Source organism: Rana temporaria, chromosome 11, assembly GCF_905171775.1.
Source record: "Rana temporaria chromosome 11, aRanTem1.1, whole genome shotgun sequence".
Lineage (NCBI taxonomy): Eukaryota > Metazoa > Chordata > Amphibia > Anura > Ranidae > Rana > Rana temporaria.
This window is the reverse complement of record NC_053499.1, coordinates 48,307,390-48,329,657: the sequence shown is the minus strand read 5'-3', so window position 1 is coordinate 48,329,657 and position 22,268 is coordinate 48,307,390. Positions and strand designations below refer to the sequence as shown.

The 22,268-nt window shown below is 41.2% G+C and overlaps 1 protein-coding gene across 1 annotated transcript in view; it reads right to left on the bottom strand.

Annotated features, from left to right (window-relative positions):
- LOC120916792 (mucin-2-like) overlaps positions 1–22,268 on the bottom strand; it is a 59,739-nt gene that overhangs the window by 10,019 nt on the left and 27,452 nt on the right. Inside the window, exons 4-8 of the mRNA XM_040327728.1 lie at positions 21,310–21,438; positions 11,550–11,648; positions 8,686–8,811; positions 4,159–4,257; positions 2,792–2,920 (exon numbers count right to left, since the gene is read on the bottom strand). Of these exons, the coding sequence (XP_040183662.1) occupies positions 2,792–2,920; positions 4,159–4,257; positions 8,686–8,811; positions 11,550–11,648; positions 21,310–21,438 (582 nt within the window). The remainder of the gene's footprint in view (positions 1–2,791; positions 2,921–4,158; positions 4,258–8,685; positions 8,812–11,549; positions 11,649–21,309; positions 21,439–22,268) is intronic.

The following is a 22,268-nucleotide window of genomic DNA, read 5'->3' as shown; positions in this document are numbered from 1 at the left end:
ATATTACTGGAACATTTTTTTATTATTATTATTTCTGTAACTGCAAATCAGATTGTTTTTTTTATTTTTTTTATTTATTCAACCCAAACATGAACCACAGAAGATGGAAATATGATCAATCACTGAGATCATTTCTTGACATTTGACATGTATTTTCATTTGCTAAAAGCAGAAGAACGCCAACCTGCACTGACAACACTTCACAGCATGTGGATACTTCATTGGGTCTGAATGCTGCTTTTGGGTCAGCATGGCTTAGCCCTCTACAGTAAAACAATGAATAAACCTCTTATTTTTCAGATTTGTCATGGAAATAGGACATGTAAATTTGTTTTGTTTAACCACTTCTCACCCAGCCTATTGTCAAAGGACGGCTTGGCGGGACCTTTTTTGTTCTAGGTGGATGTCATATGATGTCTTCCCAGAACAGGCCACGGTACGGCTCAATCTGTCACCGGCTGTGCCTGAAGACTGATAAGTGTACTGACCCACTGCTGGTACCAGGTGATCGCTGTGACCATTCACAACAGATCACATGACAATTGTAAACAATGAATGGCTTTGATTCATGGCATTCATTGTGTGCAATTGTGTTGCCAGCTGTGATTGGTAACAGTGGTCACATGGTACACACAGGCAGTGGCGTAGTGTGGGTTGTCAGCACCCGGGGCAAGGCAAGCAATTTGCGCCCCCCCCCCCCCAACCTGCAGACTTTTAGCACTCCCCGAGTCCCTTTAAATACAATAGTACTGACCAACCAGATTCCAATACTGATCTATCTTATACTCATACTGCCCACTATACTATATTGTCCACTACACTACACTGACCACCATACTATACTGCAGTGTCCACTACACTGACCACTACACTACACTGGACACTATACTATTTTTCCACTACACTAACCACTATACTATTTTTCCACTACACTAACCACTATATTGACCACTACACTACACTGAGAACTACACTACACTACACTGACCACTGTACTATACTTTCCACTACACTGACCACTACACTGACCACTATATTATACTGTCCACTACACTGAAAACTATACTGACCACTATACTATACGGTCCACTACACTGCCAACAATACTACACTGACCTGCCTACAGTAACTCTCTGCCCGTCTGCCTCTCTCTTTGCCTTTGTCTCTCTCTCTTTGCCTCTGCCTCTCTCTCTCTCTTTGCCTCTGCCTCTCTCTCTTTGCCTCTGCCTCTCTCTCTTTGCCTCTGCCTCTCTCTCTCTTTGCCTCTGTCTATCTCCCTCTCTGCCTCTCTCTTTGCCCCTCTCTCTCTCTGTTTGTCTCTTCCCTTTTTTTTTGCCTCTGCCTCTCTCTTTGCCTCTGTCTCTCTCTCGTTGCCTCTGCCTCTCTCTCTCTTTGCCTCTGCCTCTCTCTCTCTCTCTTTGCCTCTGTCTATCTCCCTCTCTGCCTCTCTCTTTGCCCCTCTCTCTCTCTCTTTGTCTCTGCCTCTTTTTTTGCCTCTGCCTCTCTCTTTGCCTCTGTGTCTCTCTCTCTCTCTTTGCCTCCATCTCTCTCTCTGCCTCTCTCCCCAGTCTGTGTTCCTCCTCACCTGCTTGTCCTGCATCATGACATCAGTCCAAAGGATAGGAGGAGGTGGCCGTATGTTTGTTCAGTGTCCGGCGCACTGTGATTGGGTGTATGGAGGTCATGTGCAGAGGCAGGAGTTCAGGATCACGGACAGGCAAGCCCCACGCCGCACATGACCCCCATGGCACAATCACAGGGCGCTGGACATTGAAAGAAAGGCCAGCCGGACCTTCGGGCAGCCGGCGACACAGCAAGGTCACGTGCAGAGGCAGGAGTTCAGGATCAGGACAGGCCAGCCCCACACCGCACATGATCCCCATGGCCCAATCACAGTGCGCCGGACATTGAAAGACAGCGGCCAGAGCTTTGGGCGCCCAGCGACACAGGAAATTAAATTTAGGAGGACACAGCTAGTAGTGACACACTGGCTTGAAATAGCACCCCCTAAATATTGCGCCCGGGGCCACAGCACCCCCTGCACTCCCCACGCCACACCACTGCACACAGGGCCAATCACTGTCCCATGTGATTTGCTGTGGCCAAGCATAGCTAATCACAGTAATACACACTGGATGAATCAATTTCATTCAGTAAAAATGGTTTCTTATACCATAGAAAAAAACATCTTGATCACTTCCCTAGAATAGTACAATGTTACTATGGTAACACTGTATTGCTCTGGTCACAGTGTGCTAAAAAAGAAGAGCATAGAAAAAAGAAAGAACGTTTTAAAAAGTGAAGTGAATTGTTTAAAAAGGCCATGCTGTGATTCATAATAGATTCACATAGTTTTTTTTGTTGGCTTCTTTACTGGTCCACCTTACCATCCTCTGTCTAATTATATTGTGTCATTGGTCTCAAAGCCATACACCATAGAAGTCATGGTTTCAATACACTGCATTAATGATGATCAACAAGCAGTTTGGAATAAATAGCTCTCTAATGTCAGACTGTCTCTGTGCAGTAATACAATATTATAGGATCCACAGATGGCCTGGTATCAATACAATTGCAGATAGCTAGATAGATAGCTAGATAGATAGCTAGATAGATAGATAGCTAGATAGATAGATAGATAGATAGATATATAGCTAGATAGATAGATAGATAGATAGATAGATAGATAGATAGATAGATAGATAGATAGATAGATAGATAGATAGATAGATAGATAGATAGATAGATAGATAGATAGATAGATAGATAGATAAGTTTCACTTTAACTTACAGCTTGGCAGTCCTGAGCACTCTCATGCTCACATTTCTTATTTAGTACCAAAGTTGAAAATTGTTCATTTGTCTTCTTACAGTTATAAACTATACAAATGTCGCTAGGTTCAGGTAAGGTTTGTCCATCCTTTCAAAGAAAAAGTAGTAGTTACACAGAGACCCAAACCAGTTTTGCACAATGCATTGTAACCATATATGAATTCCTATTTATATAAATAGTTTATTTTGTGTTGATTTCCAGCGTGAATCCTCATCTGTAAGGTTTCACTGCATTATCAGTTATAGTGTATGTGAAGCCAAAAACGTTTTTCCTAGCTTTAGATAGAGTGGTTCCTGTTTCTCTCTGTTCAGAAAGTGAGAGGAGCAGTGCTGCAGCCGAGACATTGCTGAAGGGGTAACAGGAGTCAAGTGTAATATGTGACTATCTGTCAAGTTAAATCTTTCAGGAGAGGTTGTAAAAAACCTACATGAAGTATACATGAAGCCTAAAACTGGTTTTAATAAATTAAGTACTCTTATGCCCTGTACAAACGATCAGTTTGTCTGATGAAAATGAACCGATGGATTTTTTCATCAGATATCCGATGAAGCTGACTTTCATCAGTCTTGCCTACACACCATTGGTTAAAAATCTGATCGTGTCCAACGCGGTGACGTAAAACACAACGACGTGCAGAGAAAAATTAAGTTCAATGCTTCCGAGCATGCGTTGACTTGATTCTGAGCATGCGTGGATTTTTGACCAATGGATTTTCCCACAGACGATCGTTTTTTTTCTATCGTTTTTTTAACCATACGAAAAATTTAAAACAGGTTCTATTTTTTTCACCGATGGGAAAAAAACTGATGGGGCCCACAAACGATCGGTTCGTCCGATGAAAACGGTCCGTCGGTCCGTTTTCATCAGACAAACCGATCGTGTGTACAGGGCATTATAGTGCAGTGCTGCTAAATATTACGTAAATTATACTTGATAAAATCTAGTAATAATAATAATACTAATAATATGTGCAACAATTCTTAAACCAATTAGTATGTAAACAATCAATCAGAGTCTTCTATTCAATATATTACCCTAATGCCCTAATACATCCTTTTACCATATTTTTATGTTTATTGGTAACTGGAGGTGGAGACAACTATCAGGGCAACCATAATCCATGTAAAGATGTTTATTATCACCGATTTTGGCCTTTATGTATCCAGTCATTGTTGCTTTACACAACCTTTACACCTTTGATTGACCATGCCCTTTGGTTTTCAACTTTTGCATGTTTACTGTATGTAAAGCACCAAACAAATAAAAATATGAAAAAAAAAAACATAGTTTTTATTTAAAGAGTTAAAAAATAGGACTAAAAATACCTCTAGGGTTGTAAGTACTCCATTAGCTGTAGTGAACACGCATGACCCCTGGACACAGTTTCCACAGCACTGATTGGGAACAGTCTGGTATATATAACCCTGGTGATACACAACCATAACTATGAACTTTGCATTGTTAAATAACAATATATTAAAAGACAACATATTAAGAGTCCTCTATAATTTCAAATAAAAACATTCTAATCAGTTGGTAGAAAAAAGGCAATACGAGTTTATTCACACTGGTATCTAATACCCCACAATGTGTGCATTTTTGTGTGTTACGGAGCACTATATTAGGGAACCAATTCTAAATAAATTAATTGTGATGCACTTTATCATATGAAAATAAAGTTCCTGCTGTCGTTTTTTTTGTTGCAGTGCAGCATACCCAAACACACATTGTCACTGGTTGCCCAATGCACGGCTAGCAGATGAGTGACTGATCCCATTAACAGGAAATGCTGCCAATACTCCAAGGGGTAAATTTCCTGATGATTTACCCCTAAAGAGAGACAATTAAATTGGGGCACATGATTGTTTTTTCTCTTTGTTTTTTATTAGACTTTAAAGCTGAACTCAATGCAAACAGTTAAAGCAGAGCGTCACCCAAAAAAGGAAAGTTCTGCTTTTCCAGCCCTCCCTCCCTATTACCTTTGTTTTTTTTTTTTCTGGGGGGGTACCTGGTTTTGCCAGGTACTTGCTCCCACTTTCGTTTGGATCGCAGTGGCAGATTTTCCAGAAGTTCTCTTCACCGCTCCCTGCCCACAGCCTTCTGGGACATGTCACAGGCCCCAGAAGGCTATGGGACCATTCATAAAATGCAGTGCAGCTGCTGCCCACAGTAACAAGTTAGCACCAGGGACCAAAGACCAGGGAAGAACTGGCTCAAGTGTCCTTTTGTAAAAGTCAGCATTAGTAGCTGCAAACTTAACAAAATGTGTTCCTAGGGTGAAGAGCCGCTTTAAATGCATAGATGAAAAACATGGAAGACAAAATGGAAGATGTGATGATCCCTTATCCTTATAAAATTTATAGAATATTTATAGAATATCAACACTCCCTTTCCCATCCTGAAGTGGAATTCCAGACAAACAATGTATAATAAACTGTGCTGTGCAACAAATACAGGCAGTCCCCTAGTTACAAACATCCAACTTATAAATGACTCCTACTTACAAATGGAGGGAGACGAGGAAGTGAGAGGAAATCTACCCCTAGGAAGGGAAATTCACTCCTGTGAGAGTTAATAGGGGAAAAAGGTTTCTCCACTGATGCTTTATCACCAATCCTTGTTTCCTTACTAACCCCAAATTTTCAGAAACCAATTGTCATTGGGACAGAAAGTGAGGTAAAATCTTCTTAACAGGGGCACAGACAGCAAAACAAATGTTACAGGGGTGTTAACCCTTCCCTATGCTATCCAAAGAGCTTAATTTTTTATTTATTTTGGCTGGAGCTACACTTAAAAGATTTACCTGTTCCGACTTACAGATTCAATTTAAGAACAAACCTACAGACCCTATCTTGTTTGTAACCCAGGGACCGCCTGTAGTTAACTCTTATGAGTGTATGCAACATCGCTGCTGTGTATTATTTACAGTTTTAACTGATTCCAAATAGTAATGCTCTCACGATACTTCAGGTGCTGTGACCATGAGAGCTGGGGTACTCATACACAAAAGCCGTACTGCTATTTTCAACCCCTCGTTGTCCTGACCCCACCAACTGGATGAAAAGAAGTCGCCTTGTATTTTGTTTACATTTTTGTGACTGGTCACTGTTAGGTGCAATGTTGCCATGCCCACCACTTGCTGTGGCACATAGCTTGTTTTTGGATTTTGTAAGCATGGAGAGTGTAAATCTCTGCAGCAGCAGGACAACCAAAAAAGAAATATCTAAGAGAGGCTCCTTCTAACCCCTCCTTACTCTATAAAAAATTATATACAATGGGCTAGATTCAGAGAGAATTTACGCCGGCGTACCTATAGATACGCCGCGTAAATTTAAATCTGCGCCGGCGTATCTTCTTTCTGTATTCAGAAAGCAAGATACGCCGACATTAGCCTAAGATGCGACTGGCGTAAGTCTCTGAGGCCTCGTACACACGACAGAGTTTCTCGGCAGAATTCACCGAGAAACTCGGTCAAAACCCGGATTCTGCCGAGAAACTCTGTCGTCTGTACACTTTTGGCTCGATGGAGCCGCCGAGGAGCTCGTCGAGAAAATAGAGAACATGTTCTCTATTTTCTCGTTGTTCTATGGGAGAAGGCGGCCCGCCGAGCTCCTCGGCGGCTTCATCCCAGAACTCGACGAGGAACTCGACGTGCTTGGCACGTCGAGTTCCTCGGCCGTGTGTACGGGGCCTTACACCTTCGTATCTTAGGGTGCATATTTACGCTGGCCACTAGGTGGCGCTTCCGTCGTTTTCGGCGTAGAATATGCAAATGACCTAGATACGCTGATTCACAAATTTACGTACGCCCGGCGCTATTTTTTTACGTCATTTACGTTAGGCTTTTTCGGCGTAAGGTTACTCCTGCTATTAGGAGACGCACGCAATGTTAAGTATGGCCATCGTTCCCACGTCGAAAATTGAATTTTTTACGTTGTTTGCGTAAGTCGTTTGGGAATAGGGCTGGACGTAATTTACGTTCACGTCAAAACCAATGACGTCCTTGCGGAATACTTTGGAGCAATGCACACTGGGAAATTCCACGGACGGCGCATGCGTCGTTCGGAAAAAACGTCAATCACGTTGGGTCACCAAGAATTAACATAAAACACGCCCCCTCATCCACATTTGAATTACGCGCGCTTACGCCGGCCCCATTTACGCTACACCGCCGTAACTTAGAAGGCAAGTGCTTTGTGAATACAGCACTTGCCTCTCTAACTTACGGCGGCGTAGCGTAAATACGATACGCTGCACCGCCGTAACTATGCGCGCCCCTACCTGAATCTAGCCCAATGTATGTCTTTAGATATCATTTAACATACTTTTTTTGCAGTGGCATTTTACCTGAAATTTTTATGAACTACACCTGGCACATCATCTGGATGAACAGCACAGCTTACAAATGGCAGTTATAAATCTTCATGGCACAATGGAATCCAAAGTGGAAGGAGCTAAGGGCCAGATTCACATATAATTGCGGCCGAGTAACGTAACCCGTTTACGTTACACCGCCGCAAGTTTTCAGTGTAAGTGCCCGATCCACAAAGCACTTACCTGTAAACTTGCGGCGGTGTATCGTAAACACGTCCGGCGCAAGACCGCCCAATTCAAATGGGGCGGGCTCCCGCGCCGGACGTACTGCGCATGCTCCGTCTTGAAATTCCCGCCGTGCTTTGCGCGCAGTGACGTAATTTATTCGAACGGCGACGTGCGTAGCGTCCATTCGTATTCCCGGACGTCTTATGCCAAAACAAAAAAAAATTGAAATTCGACTCGGGAACGACGGCCATACTTTAACATGGCTCGAATAAAGTTAAGCCATGTTAAAGCAGGTGTAAAATTGCGACGGGGAAAAAATTACTAGCGATGACGTAACGACGGGAAAAAACTTTGAGGATTGCCGTAACTGCTAATTTGCATGCTGGAATACGACGCAAACTCCCCCCAGAGGCGGCCGAAGTATTGCATCCTAAGATCCGACAGTGTAAGTCAATTACACCTGTCGGATCTTAGGGCTATCTATGCGGAACTGATTCTATGAATCAGCCGCATAGATAGGACATACGCATAGATAGGACATACACCGTCGTATCTCCTCTGTGAATCTGGCCCTTAGAGCCCAGTGGGTGCCCGGGAGACCAAGCTACAACTTTCTTGCTCCTGTATTAAACCAGGGGGATGATGAAATTGGACAAAGCTGTGCACCTGCCTATCAATACATAAGTGAGGGGGGGGGGGGCTTGCAGGCAGGCAGTGCCTGATTAAGACATGTCAGTACAGATATTGCATAGCCAAACAAGACTGGTTGGGTCTGGGGACCAAAAGGGCAAACAGAGACATTTTTTCATATTAGTGACAGTATACCAAGAAATGGAAAAAGAGTATGGAAAACTTCCCCACCATTGTACTTGTTCTGTTTTAGGTGTACAGACAGAGTGAGCGAACTGTAAACACTATTTCACCAATGGACAGACTCTACAGTAAAAATATCAGCGATGACCCAGCAGGACTGCACTGACAGGTAGGCAGTCTGGAACCTTTTGTTATACACAGTAATGTATTACTGACAGAAAGTACCCCTGCTTCTATAATCCCTGACCTATGCTGGCTATGTGGAAATTAATCAACACATACACAATACTCACTGTACCTATAAAACAAACAGTTTTTTGCTTTGTGACAATACATAAACCCAATCAGTGGAGCTGGAGATTCTTTTAACTGTGTTTCTGAATGTTCCTTCTTTCAGGTATTTGCCCTTTTCCTCTGTATTGCTTTTGCTATTATTTAACAAGCGCTTTAATTTTCACAAAACTATAACAAATTGTCTGAATTTCTTTGCAACTTACAAGTCCACAGTCATTTGCACTGGTGTAAGTGCACGTCTCTGTCGCTGAAGATGAAAAAAATTGTCCATCTATTTTTTGACAAGTAACAGTGGTGCAACTGTCATCAGATTTCCAATTTTCACTTTCCTAAAAATAAGAAAAGAGAAAAAAGAGATTAATATGAAAGTCCCAGCTAGTTTGGCTTCATAGATTAAGCTAAAGTGTACCTCTCAGTTGCACTTTGAGGGCTGCCGTTTTGTGAAACATTCCAAATGTTTCCCAACATATATAAACGTTACATTATCATCTTTTCTCCCAGCTGTGGTTTCAATTGACTTTCCAGGTAAAATACAGAGAAAATTGAGTACTGTCTGTGATACTTTTTTTTTATTTGCACTAACATACAATTTTTCATGACTGTTGTATGTATGTACAGTGCCTTGCGAAAGTATTTGGCGCCCTTGAACTTTGCGACCTTTTGCCACATTTCAGGCTTCAAACATAAAGATATAAATTTTCTCCATCACAATTGCACTAATCACGTCAGGTAAAATACAAAATCATAAAGAACCCCAAAGAAGCTCTAGTGGACCCACAGAAAGAAGAACAAATTGTTTTTGGAATTAGGGTTGGGCACCAATAGATCTCTGGGAAATCTTTCATGCGGTTTGTTCATACATCCTACCAAAAAAGTTCCAAAAAGTTTTTTTACAGGACGGCAGACATTGCAGGTGGACTGTAAACTTGTGCAGGAGAAGGCGTTTATTAACTTCATATCTATTTGATAAATGCTTCCCATCAAGATATTGTAATTGCCAACAGATGAAGTTGATTCTAAAGCTGGCCATAGATGTACAAACTTAAATAAGCGACCAGTTTTTCTGCTGAAAAAAATCTGAACACCGTTCACAAAATGCCCTTATTTTTCCATTTTCAATTCGATCTTTCAGTCAATGTATTGTATATGAGTATATATATAAAACTGTGCATAGTGCTAATCTAAATGTAAATATCCTAATTACTACAGCCACACTCTAAAAGCATAACAAATACACATGAATAACACATAAACACATAAAAAAACACTATTGTGTTTGTGTAATCAATCCAACAAATAACAATAAAGTGAATCAAACACAATTATAGTGTCTCTCTCCAATAATCACCTAATAATTAGGTGAAATCTATTATAAGTTTCATAAAAATATATTCAAATATATTGTGTCCAAAAAGTGTCTCTCTACTTCTAAAATTAATTCCACAGGAATATTCAATAATCAAGTGACGAGTAAATCCACCACCACCAAGAGGCTGTCTGTTTGGCGGTGGTGGGTTCACTCACCACTTGATTGTTGAATATTCCTGTGGAATTCACAGACACGTTTTTAAAAGTTGAGAGACACTTTTTGGACACGTAATATTAGGCATGTGCAAAAGGGAAAAATTTGTTTTCTTTTAATTAGTTATTTAATTATTTTCGTTCCGTTAGATTTGTTACATGTCTTAAATTTGTTTTTGGAATTCGTTTGTTTTCGACCGAATTTTGAAAAATTCGGTCGAATTCGAAAATATTTCGACCGTTTTCGGAATTCGTTCGTTTTCGACCGAATTTTTAAAAGTCTGGTCGAATTCGAAAATATTTCGACCGGATTCGAAAACAAATAATCTCTTTTCGAATAGAATTTGTTTTCGAATTCGATTCGAAAAATTATTATTATTTTTTTTTCGAATTCCGATCGAATTTTGTCCGCGGGTTTTCGATTCGGAATCGAAAACGTTCGTTCTGGTTCGGTAAATTTGTTAATATTGCAATTCGGGAATTCGTATGCATCCGAATGTCTGAATAATGAAAAATTCGTCCGAATTTCGATTTGGAACGAAACGAAATGCACATGCCTACGTAATATATTTATATGAAACTTATAATAGATTTCACCTAATTATTAGAGGATTCTTGTAGACACTCCATTTATAATTGTGTTTGATCCACTTTTTGTTTGGATTGATTAGACAACTACACAACAGTTTTTTTTTATTTATTGTTCATTTTGGACTTTTAAAAAACATTTTTTTTAAAGCAGAACTTCACCCAAAAGGGGAGGTTCTGCTTTTCCACCTCCTCTACTACTTTGGACAGAAGTGCTTTGGACAGAAGTGCTGGTACTTGGTTTTGATCAAGGAAGAGCTAGCTTGGGTGAGGATAGAACTGGATCCTTGGACAGGTAAGTGTCTTGTTTAAAAATCAGCAGCTATATTATTTGTTATTTATTCCTAGGGTCACCTATTTAATTAAGGTGGTCAACCAAACTCATGGGTGATAGATTGCACATTTTTTGGCGATAACTATGTAATTATAGTGATTTTAAATGGCAGACGTTTTTTTACCCTAATGCATACTCTGCATTACTGTAAAAAAAAAACTTGCCCAATCCTGATCCAGCGCTGTGCCCGAGAGCAGCATCTCTCTCCGCTCTCTCTCCTCAATTGACAGAAAGACAAGAGCATTGGCTCCTTTTGCTGTCAATCACAGTCAGTGAGTAGAGAGCTGGGGGCAGGGCCAAGCCATGATCTACGTGTCAATTGACACTCAGTGTGCAGCTTGGGATTGAGCAAGTAATTTGCTATGGTGGCACTTAGCGGGAGAAGGAGCCAGCAGGTTACCACAGAAGTGGAGGATCAGGGCTGTTCTGTAAAAAATCAGTGCAGATAAGTATGACATGTATGTTATTTAGAAAAAATAGGTCTACAGTCGCTTTAACTGATTGACAGAAATCTGTTTTTATATTGTCTGGATAATCTGAGAACTTGAGTGAATTTTTTCAAATTCCCTTGCAAAGTGAGCAGCCTTTTTGCATTTATTAATTCAACCCAATGTGTTACCGTACATCTAGGAGTATGGTGTTTCCATCTGGAGTTTTGTATACACAAGATGTTGGCACACATTTTCCACAGCACTGATCAGAGGGTATTTGATACTGGTAACCCTGGAAGGCAAATATGGTAATGTTAATTACATCAAAGACTTGTCACATAAAAGACTGACATTTCAACCATATACAGCTGAGCAGTTGTATTATGCTAATAAGGAGACGTCTGCTAGTGTGACTATGGTGCACCCAGGGACTGATTTATGATATACTGTATGTAGCTAGCATAGAGCTGATGTTCTGAGTAACCACTCAAGCCGTATCTGTGATCATCAGTTGAGTTTTCATGTTTTTTTAATCATGTTTGTACAATTTTTTTTTCAGATCCTAAGAGAGTTCTTTGCCATGAGGTGCCATGTTGAACTTCCAGTGACCAGTATGAGAGAGTGAGAGCGATAACACCAAATGTAACACACCTGCTCCCCATTCACACCTGAGACCTTGTAACACTAACAAGTCACATGACATCAGGTAGGGAAAATGGCTAATTGGGCCCGATTTGGAAATTTTCACTTAGGGGTGAACTCACTTTTGTTAACAGCGGTTCAGACATTAATGACTGTGTGTTGAGTTATTTTTTAGGGGACAGCAAATTTACACTGTTATACAAGCTGTACACTCACTACTTTATATTGTAGCAAAGTGTAATTTCTTCAGTGTTGTCACATGAAAAGATATAAAAAAATATTTACAAAAATGTAATGGGGTGTACTCACTTTTGTGAGATACTGTATATGCTAGTTCACTGTTAATATATTTAATAATTAAATCAATGTATAACTTAATTAAATATTGATTGTTCTAACGTCCCAAAATTGAGCTTTAACCACTTAACGACCGCCGCACGACGATATACGTCGGCAGAATGGCACGGCTGGGCAGATCGACGTACCGGCACATCGTTTACATCTACCCAGCCGTGGGTCGTGCCCCAGTCCGAATCTCTGGGACCGCGGACCCGATCGCCGCTGGGGTCCCGCGATCGGTCCCCGGAACTGAAGAACGGGGAGAGCCGCGTGTAAACACGGCTTCCCCCTGCTTCACTGTAGCGGCTACATCGATCGTGTCATCCCCTTTATAGGGAGACACAATCGATGACATCACTCCTACAGCCACACCCCCCTACAGTTGTAAACACACACTAGGTGAAACATAACCCCTTCAGCGCCCCCTGTGGTTAACTCCCAAACTGCAACTGTCATTTTCACAATAAACAATGCAATTTAAATGCATTTTTTGCTGTGAAAATGACGATGGTCCCAAAAATGTGTCAAAATTGTCCGAAGTGTCCGCCATAATGTAGTAAAAAAAAAAAATAATAAAAATGCAGCAAAACTCCCCTATTTTGTAAACGCTATAAATTTTGCGCAAACCAACCGATAAATGCTTATTGCGATTTTTTTTACCAAAAATAGGTAGACGAATACGTATCGGCCTAAACTGAGGAAAACATTTTTTTAATATATATTTTTGGGGGATATTTATTATAGAAAAAAGTAAAAAATATTGCATTTTTTTCAAAACTGTCGCTCTATTTTTGTTTAATAGCGCAAAAAATAAAAACCGCAGAGGTGATCAAATACCACCAAAAGTAAGCTCTATTTGTGGGAAATAAAGGACGCCAATTTTGTTTGGGAGCCACATCGCGCAATTGTCTGTTAAAGCGACGCAGTGCCGAATCGCAAAACCTGGCCTGGGCATTTAGCTGCCTAAAGGTCTGGGGCTTAAGTGGTTAAAAGCCCAATTCCTGCCAGGTCCTTTTTTGGTAAAGCGGGAAGGGGATTATAAATTCTATCAGATTTTTACTGCTATAATTTATCCGTTTGAGAGGTATCTTTTAATTTTCTCTGTAAACACCAGGGAAGAAAGTAAGAGATTTAGGTGTGAAACCTCCTATTTACAGTGTCCTGTGTAGTGTCTGCAACGGTTCTTATTTATTCAGGTCAGCATGCACTGGGAAACAAAGCAATCACTCTACAAACACACAGTCCATCAAAGAAGGGAAAACTGTGCAGATCAGAACTAAGCAGTCTTCCTACAACGTAAAGCTCACTCAGTCAACATTAACTATTATAAACTGCTAATCTTCGTACATATTTAGGAAGTTGCTGTATATTAAATTTACTTGTTTTAAACCCTTGTTTTTATATTTCATTAGTTGCTTCCTGGTTTCTGGTCTAGGCCAAAATGATGTCATACATCCCTGAAGTCTTAATAGAATTGTTTTTCTTTCATCTGGAGGAAGGTTTTTCTTAGCTAAGCCCTCCTGCCTGCAAGCCTGAGCTAAGAGCAGATGGATTCCAGGAAGTATGCCACATGAATTATCCCCCTAACTCAAAATGGCCTCAGCTAGAAATGTTAGGGTGGAGTTTTTTCAAAGTGATTTCTCAGCAAAATACTGTAAAGCATAAAGACAAGGATGGATTAAATAGTGTTTTCAGTTTGTGTTGCTCAGATACAGTTAGGTTCCGCTTTAAGGTGCATAAAGACAATGAGGTTCAGTTTTGGACATAGAAGAGAACTGGTTTGTAAAAGACATGAATAAGTCAATCTACATTATACTGGAAAACTAACCCTTTAAAGGGTTGTAGGTCTTCAACTTTGCCTGTCACTCAGATCAAATTTAATTTAACAATTTTAAGCCCAGTGATTTGACAACAATTTCACACCTTAAGGCTGGTACAAACAGGCCAAATATTGGCTGATAATGGCCGGTTCAACAGAAACAGGTGGTTCATTTGCCCAGTGTGTACAGCAGCCTGTCCGGATTCTGTCGAATGGGCATAATGGAAAACCTTTTAATAGACACTCACCTGTCCAGGGATCCAGCGCTGTTGTCACCCGAACCAGTTTCTTCACCGGTCTCTGGCCCCCGATGCCAGCATGTTAACTGTGTGGGCAGCTGGCTGCCCACTGTAAAAATGATATATCACCTAGGTGATCTGGGCGGATGAAGGGGCGGGTACCTGTCAAAAACAGGTAACTGATCCCCCCCCCCAAAAAAAAATGTTTTAAGTCTCGAAATATGAAAAGGAAGGGGGGTGAAAAAGCATAACTTCCCGGGTTGGGTGAAATTACACTTTCAGTGTGTCCAGTGTATGTTAAAATAAAACTACAAATGCACAGAGTTTTTCGTGTTTTTGCTGTTTAAAGCTTTTGGAAGGTTCACCCACATTGGGAATTGTTGAGGCTAAGCGAAAGCCTACTGCATGGGAAAGATTGACAGGCAGTAACATACATCTTAACCACTTCAATACCAGGCACTTACCTCCTTCCTGCCCAAGCCAATTTTCAGCTTTCAACACTGTTTAAATGACAATTGCGCCCGTCATGCTACACTGTACCCAAACAGAATTTTTATCATTTTGTTTCAACAAATAGAGCTTTCTTTTGGTAGTATTTGATCACCTCTGTGGTTTTTATTTTTTGCTAAACAAATAAAAAATACCAAAAATTTGGAAAAAAATGTTTCTTTTGTTTCCGTTATAAAATTGTGTAAATAAGTATGTTTTCTCCTTCACTGGTGGGCACTGATAAGGCTGCATCAATGAGGTGGCACTGATGATGGGCACTGATAGGTGGCACTGATGGGCACTGATATGCAGCACTGATGGGCATTGATAGACGGCACTAATGGGCACTGATAGGCAACACTGATGGGCACTAAAAGGTTGCACTGATGGGTACTTATGAGTGGCACTGATAGGCGGCAGTGATAGGTGGCACTGCTGGGCACTGATATGTGGCACTGATATGTGTCACTGATAGATGGCACTGATAGGCATCCCTTGTGGCACTGGCAGGCATTTTGGGTGGGCACTGATTGGCAGCTGCCTGGGCATTGATTGGCAGGTGCCTGGGCACATTTCCCTGGTGGTCTAGGTGGCATACTAGGTGGTCCAGTTGGGTGGCCATCCCTGGTGGTCCATTCCGGCATCCTGGTGGTCCTGGGTGGGCATCCGAGGGGGGGTTGTGCGGATAAACAATCAGCACAGACCCCCCCTGTCAGGAGAGCAGCCGATCGACTCTCCTCTACTCGCGTCTGTCAGACGTGAGTAAGGAAAAGCTGATCCACGGCTCTTCCTGTTTACATTGTGATCAGCAGTGATTGGACATGGCTGATCACATGGTAAAGAGCCTTCGATGGAGACTCTTTACCGAGATCGGTGCAGTGGTGTGTCAGACTGACACACTGCACCACCGATCGCCGCAATACGTGCCGGCTGTTATCCTGCTGGACGTCATATGACGTCCAGTCAGGATAACGCAACCTCTGCCCAGCCGTCATTCTGCTATAGGCCGGGCGGGAAGTGGTTAACAAGACTTTCACAACTTGGATGATTCTCATAAAATGTATCTACGTTGCCAGTGCCACTAACAGAACAGGTTTTTTTGTCTTTCTGTTTTTTTCTGTAGGTTAAAACGTAATCAGCTTTACTTGTAATCAGTCTAAAGCTTACGATGATTTTTGCAGCCATTTATATCTTGGGAAAGTATAACTGGTGGTTGAGCCAAAGTCATCTGGGTAGCGCTGTCAACCTCCCTGGCGGTATGATTATGTCAGATTTTTGATGCTGAAAGCGGTACAATTATGTTGCATGGAAATTTGGCGTTTTAGATTGTAGGCCTGTAATTCTTAGGACATCCCGGGTATGATAAAGTTTGAAACACAAAATCATAAATTATAATAAAATAAATAACTATAAATAATTATAACAAATAATAATATAATAATAATAAAAATTAATCAATAATGTAATCAAATCAAAAACACAGAAATTTGCTCAGTTGCAGTATTTTCGCTGTCATTACTTTCAGTGTTTGATGACAAATTTTCCCACAAATGACTATCACTCACTTCTGCAAGTGATTCTAATTTATTATCTCTGTTTTCTAGCTGGTCTAAAACCACTTTTGACATAAAGGGACACTTTTTGGTTGCTATAGACAATCTCCAGTTTCCAGTCTTTATTATATAAACTTGAATGCAGGACACTGGACAGACCACTAGGTACAAAGGGGATGTGTAATTATTTTACACAGTACTGTAATCTGTAAGATTATAGTATGCTGTATGTATTGTGTGTTTTTACTTTTTTGAATTTGGCGCCGATCTCCGCCCCTGTGCGTTGCAACGTCGCTGGGAACGGAGCTCAGGCACTGTGTGAATTGAGCGAGGCGACAGCTCACACACACAGCGGGGAGACATTGCAGGATCCAGGGGACAAGGTAAGTAACTTTGCCTGGATCCTGCGATGCGATCCAGAGTCTGGCTCGGGGATACCGCTAATGATACTGGAATTCCTCCCCGAGCAAGACTCGGGAATACCGCTAGGCAAGTTAAAGCAGTACTAAACCCAAAACCAAAAATGTAATATATTGCAGCTTACCAATTATTAGATGTGGTGGCTGCATTCATTTTCTTTTTCCCCCCTGTTTTCACCTTGTGATCTGCCCAGTAACACACTTTCTGTATTAGCCCCCCCCCCCTTACACAGGGCAGACTACAGCTGCGATCCACTTGCCCGGCAGGGGATTTGTCAGCTGATCCCCCCGAGCAGGCGGATGACAGGTTTGTGTTTGCTTCACTTATGCAGAGCAGACCCGGACACAGCCCGTTCTCTAGAGGTGGACGAATGTACACGGACTGACTATCCGTTTACACCCAACTGCCATCTGTGCCGCTGAATGGAAGGGAAACAGATCTCCATCAGCTTTAATGTAGGCGGGTGTAAATGGACACATGTCCATTTACACCTGCCACTTTATAGAGGAGAATGGAGGTTCCAATCGGGTCTGCTTGAGAAACGGACAGGGGACCCAATCGGAACATTAGTGTGAAGGGAGCCTTAGAAAGCCCCCACTCTGGAAGAAGGAGCATAGGGGGCACAGCAGACAGCAGCATTGCCAGTCTCAGTGGAAGGAGAGTGTTAGTGTATATAAATCTGCTAGTACATTGCTAGTACATTGAAGCCAAACTTCAGCCCACATTTTATAATGAGTTATGCCGCGTACACACCATCACTTTATGTGATGAAAAAAAAACGACGTTTTGAAAAACGTCAATTAAAATGACCGTGTGTGGGGGAAAACGTGAATTTTTTTTTTTGTGTCGTTTTTTGTGTCAATTAAAATCATAGTGTGTGGGCAAAACGACGTTTAAAACTACGTTTTTAAACCTGCGCATGCTCAGAAGCAAGTTATGAAGCTAGTTTCAATGGAAAAGAGTGCTGAACGTAACCACGCTTTGCTAGAGCATTTTGAAAAAACGATGGTGTGTAGGCAACGTCGTTTATGAAAATAAAGTTTCAAAAACGTTGTTTTATTTCATGATTTAAAACGTCGTTTTTTTTCATCACATAAAGTGATGGTGTGTACGCGGCATTACAGTAAACATCTGTTTTCTGCTTTCATTGGTGGCAGTTATATATCCAGCTCGGATTAGGTGAACAGTGTGGACGGTTTAGCTGTGACATCCTCTCTGTGGGAGATAAGATCTGATATTGTGCACTTCATCCCAGCTTTTGGAATCAGCTTATCTTTTTGTGCATGGGTTTGAACAGAAGCTTTCTTTTCTAGTACCTTTTGGTTAAACATAGGATTGACTAGCCTAAATTGTCAATCCCTTTCTATTTGGACCCTTTCTTGGCTTTTGGGTAAAGCCCTTCCATTTGACCCCAGGTCCACATTTCAGTGCTCTGGCAGGAATGACATAGATAGACGCCCGGTCCACATTTTAGTGCTCTGGCAGGAATGTGTAATGCCCCTAGGGGGCTTCCCAAAGTCAATATATACCAGAAAAAGTCTGCTTTCACATTGAGGCGCTTTGCAGGCACTATAATGCTAAAAATAGCGCCTGCAAAGAGCCTTGAAAGAGCCTCTCCTTTCACTCAAATGTGAAAGCCAGAGGGTGTGCTGACAAGATGGTAAAAAAAGTCCTGCTAGCAGCATACTTGCAGCGCTGTAGGAGCGGTGTATACACCACTTCTAAAGCGCCCCTGCCCATTGAAATCAATGGGCAGCGCTGCCGAACTGCCGACAAAGCACTGCTGCAACAGCGTTTTGCGGGCGGTTTTAGCCCTTTTTCGGCCACTAGCGGGGGTTAAAAGCGCCCCACTAGTGGTTGAAAATCGGCGCAAAAAATATGGTAAAGCGCCGCTAAAAATAGTGGCGCTTTACCTCCAACACCCCCAATGCTTAGGTGGGAAAGCCTAACTCTACTACATTCATTCCCCTCCAAAGAAGCCCCTGAAGAAGCCGACAAGGCGAAACATGGCGGGTTGTGCACCTCCTTATTTATGTAAAATATTGTCTGTCATGGTTATCCATGACTGCCTATTACATTTGTCTAAAGATGATTTACTATACTTTGGAGGGGGGGGGGGGTTGTATAATCTATTAGAGTTAAACTGTATAAATCTTGTTTTTTATAATATGTTTATTTTTTTGGTATCAACGCAATTTCAATTCTTTCATGACTAAGTCTATTTCTGATATTTGGCGTTTACATGTTAAAATCCATATTTTTTGATAGAAAATGACTTAGAACCTCCAAACATTATATGTACCGTATTTATCGGCGTATACGGTATATATAATATATATATATCTATATATAAATAAATATATATATATATATATATATATATCTAGATAGATATATATATATTAGCAGAGAATCTAGAGAGTAAAATGGCGATTGTTGCAATATTTTATGTCACACGGTATTTGTGCAGCGATCTTTTAAATGCAACTTTTTGGCGAAAAATACACTTTCATGATTTTTTTAAAAACTAAACAGTAAAGTTAGCCCAATTTGTGTGTATAATGTGAAAGATGATGTTACGCCGAGTAAATAGATACCAAACATGTCATGCTTTAAAATTAGTGGAATGGCAACAGTACCTAAAAATCTCCATAAGCAACGCTTTAAAACATTTTTATGGTTACCAGGTTAGAGTTACAGAGGAGGTCTAGTGATAGAATTATTGCTCTTGCTTTGACGATCGAGGCAATACCTCACATGGGTGATTTGAACACCGTTTACATATGCGGGCGCGACTTATGTTTGCGTTTTCTTTGCTGCGCGAGCTCGCAGGGACGAGAGCGCTTTAAACATTTTTTTCTTATTTTTGATTTTTTTACATTGTGTTTTAAAAAAATATATATTTTGATTACTTTTATTGCTGTCACAAGGAATGTAAACATCCCCAGTGACAGTAATAGGTGGTGACAGGTACTCTTTATGGATAGATCAAAGGACCCCAAATCCCTCCTTTGCCCTTCAAAGTATTCAGATTGTCAAAAATGGCGATTCTGAATACTGTAATTTTTTTTATAATCCGGTGCTATTGGCAGCTGTGTAAACCGGAGGTGGCGTTGTGACGTCGCTTCTGTGTTTACATACAGAAAACTGTAATGAAGCCATTTCTGGCTTTGTGACAGTCTCTGTCTAGACGCTGGAAGGGGCGGATTGTGGATCGGGTCTCCCGGTGGGACGGGATACCCAGTAAGAGCTCCAGAAGGCGGCAGGAGGGGGTATGTCTTCTCCCGCTCCTCCGGGATAACAACCGACTGGCTTTTAGAGATTAATGCTGCCCCACCTGGGAAGGCTAGTGTTTTCTTGGGTCCAACTCTGCGGTCCTGTGTGCTCTAAAAAGGGACAAGGGCCAGACCCAGGGGGACTCACACACAGAGGGAAAGAAATGTGTGGGAATTGCTCACTGTGGTTGCTGGAGTCTGGATTGCCAGTGCCATGCCAAGTTCAGAGATTGTTGGGACTTGCAGTCCTCTCTGAAGATACCATCCATGGATTTTGCCAAGAATGGACACTTTTATGTTAATGTATTCTTCAGTAAAGCTTTGAAACGTTGCCTGGTCTAAAGTTACTAAAGGAGTGTAATGCAAGTAACGGGCCCACGTAGTCTACAACTGGTGTCACTAAACACATTGTGCTATGAAGACATCAGTGTGTTGGCACTCTCTCCATGAGCAGGTCCGTCTCTCACAGTAATGGTAGCAGATCAGCACCGCAGAGGTCCCCAACCTGTACAGAAGAGTTAAGAGAAGTGCACACATGAAGTCAGAGCTAGGTGCACAGTGGGGCTTCCTACGGTTATTGGGAGTGAGGTAGCGGTGATACGCTGGAGAGGTAACGAAGGCCTTGACTCAGCGTGTCCCTCCTAAATGCATCAGTGACCATAGTGGTATATAATTTAATTGAGAACGTTTATAAGAGACCCTTTGTCTGTTCCTGGTACCCTGTGTGTGGGAAAGTGACCTGTATTCAGTGTCCAACGTAGCGCAGAAGAACCCACACCAGGGGAAGGCCTTTCATGTCACTCTCATTGACGCCCAATGAGGAGGGGCAATGACCATACCATCACTTTACCCTCCTACACAGAACTCATAAAGTGCCTGGACAGAGTCTTGTTTGTTTACATTGATGCTTTGGGAGTTACTATAGATTTTTAGATTTGCCACTTTGGTTATGACTTGGCTTGTCTCCTGATATTCAAGCAAAAAACATGTGTTGCAAAAACCAAGGCAAGAAAATGAAATAAATAGCATGTGTACATTAAAATTACCCCAGGTTGTCAGAACTGATGGTTCGACATTGCAGTACATGCAGTAATTATTTAAAGTAAAGATTTATAATGACTTGTTGGCTACAAGCTCTAACGCAGGAAAAAATACAGTACAATTCATAATAACTTACAATTCCACAGTCTGACTGAGATTGATGCTCACATCTTTCCTTTTCTTTTACAGCATTGAGATTCCCCATTGAGATCATGCAGGTGTAGGATATACATTTGTCATCAGGTGAGGGAATTGTCTGTTCTTCCTTGAAGTGAAAATCAATGAACATGTTAGAAATATTAAAAGACAGTTTGCGTAGTAAAGTACATTTTCCTTTATCGCCATGCATGGATGAGAGCATACAGTATATATATATATATATATATATATATATATATATATATATATATTAGAGAGCCATCAATGTTATTTTGATGAAAACATATTACAAATAAATAATTCCAAGAAAAGATGTAACTACCTTATAAATAAATTATGACATATAATTGTTATTACTTCAAAAATGTATTTTAGTTCCCAACACTGGTAATATTTTGGCCTCCTGAAGGTTAAAAACAAATGATATTGCTGCAATACTCCTCTTCTCTCCAGCGCTCCCACCCGCAGTACCTCTTCTAAGCCTCCAGATGTTTCAGGCTAGGTTGTTAGCACCCTCCCTCAGATAAGAACACGTCACGATACAAACAATCATATACATTTACTGTATACAGTATACTCATTGAAAAGTCTGCAATCAATCTCTTAATTATTTAATTGAATTAACCATTTTTTGCTCAAAAACACCACAATATACAATTGCATGTATTAATTTTATAGAGAGAAGGGTCAATTGAATGCAGTCCCCACATGGCACCTTAAAGTGGATGAAAACACACTCTCATCCTTTCTAAACTACTGCCAGAGTGGTTATTTATAAGGATATTCATGCCTCCTGCATGTATCCTTAACTCTCAAACGACTCCCCTCTGTCTGTTATGAAATCCGAAAAACTGCAGATTCTGTGGGTGGGTCTGTTGTCCGGAGCTCAGTGGAGTTGTGATGTCAGTAGACTCCCCGCCCACCTCTACACTCCCC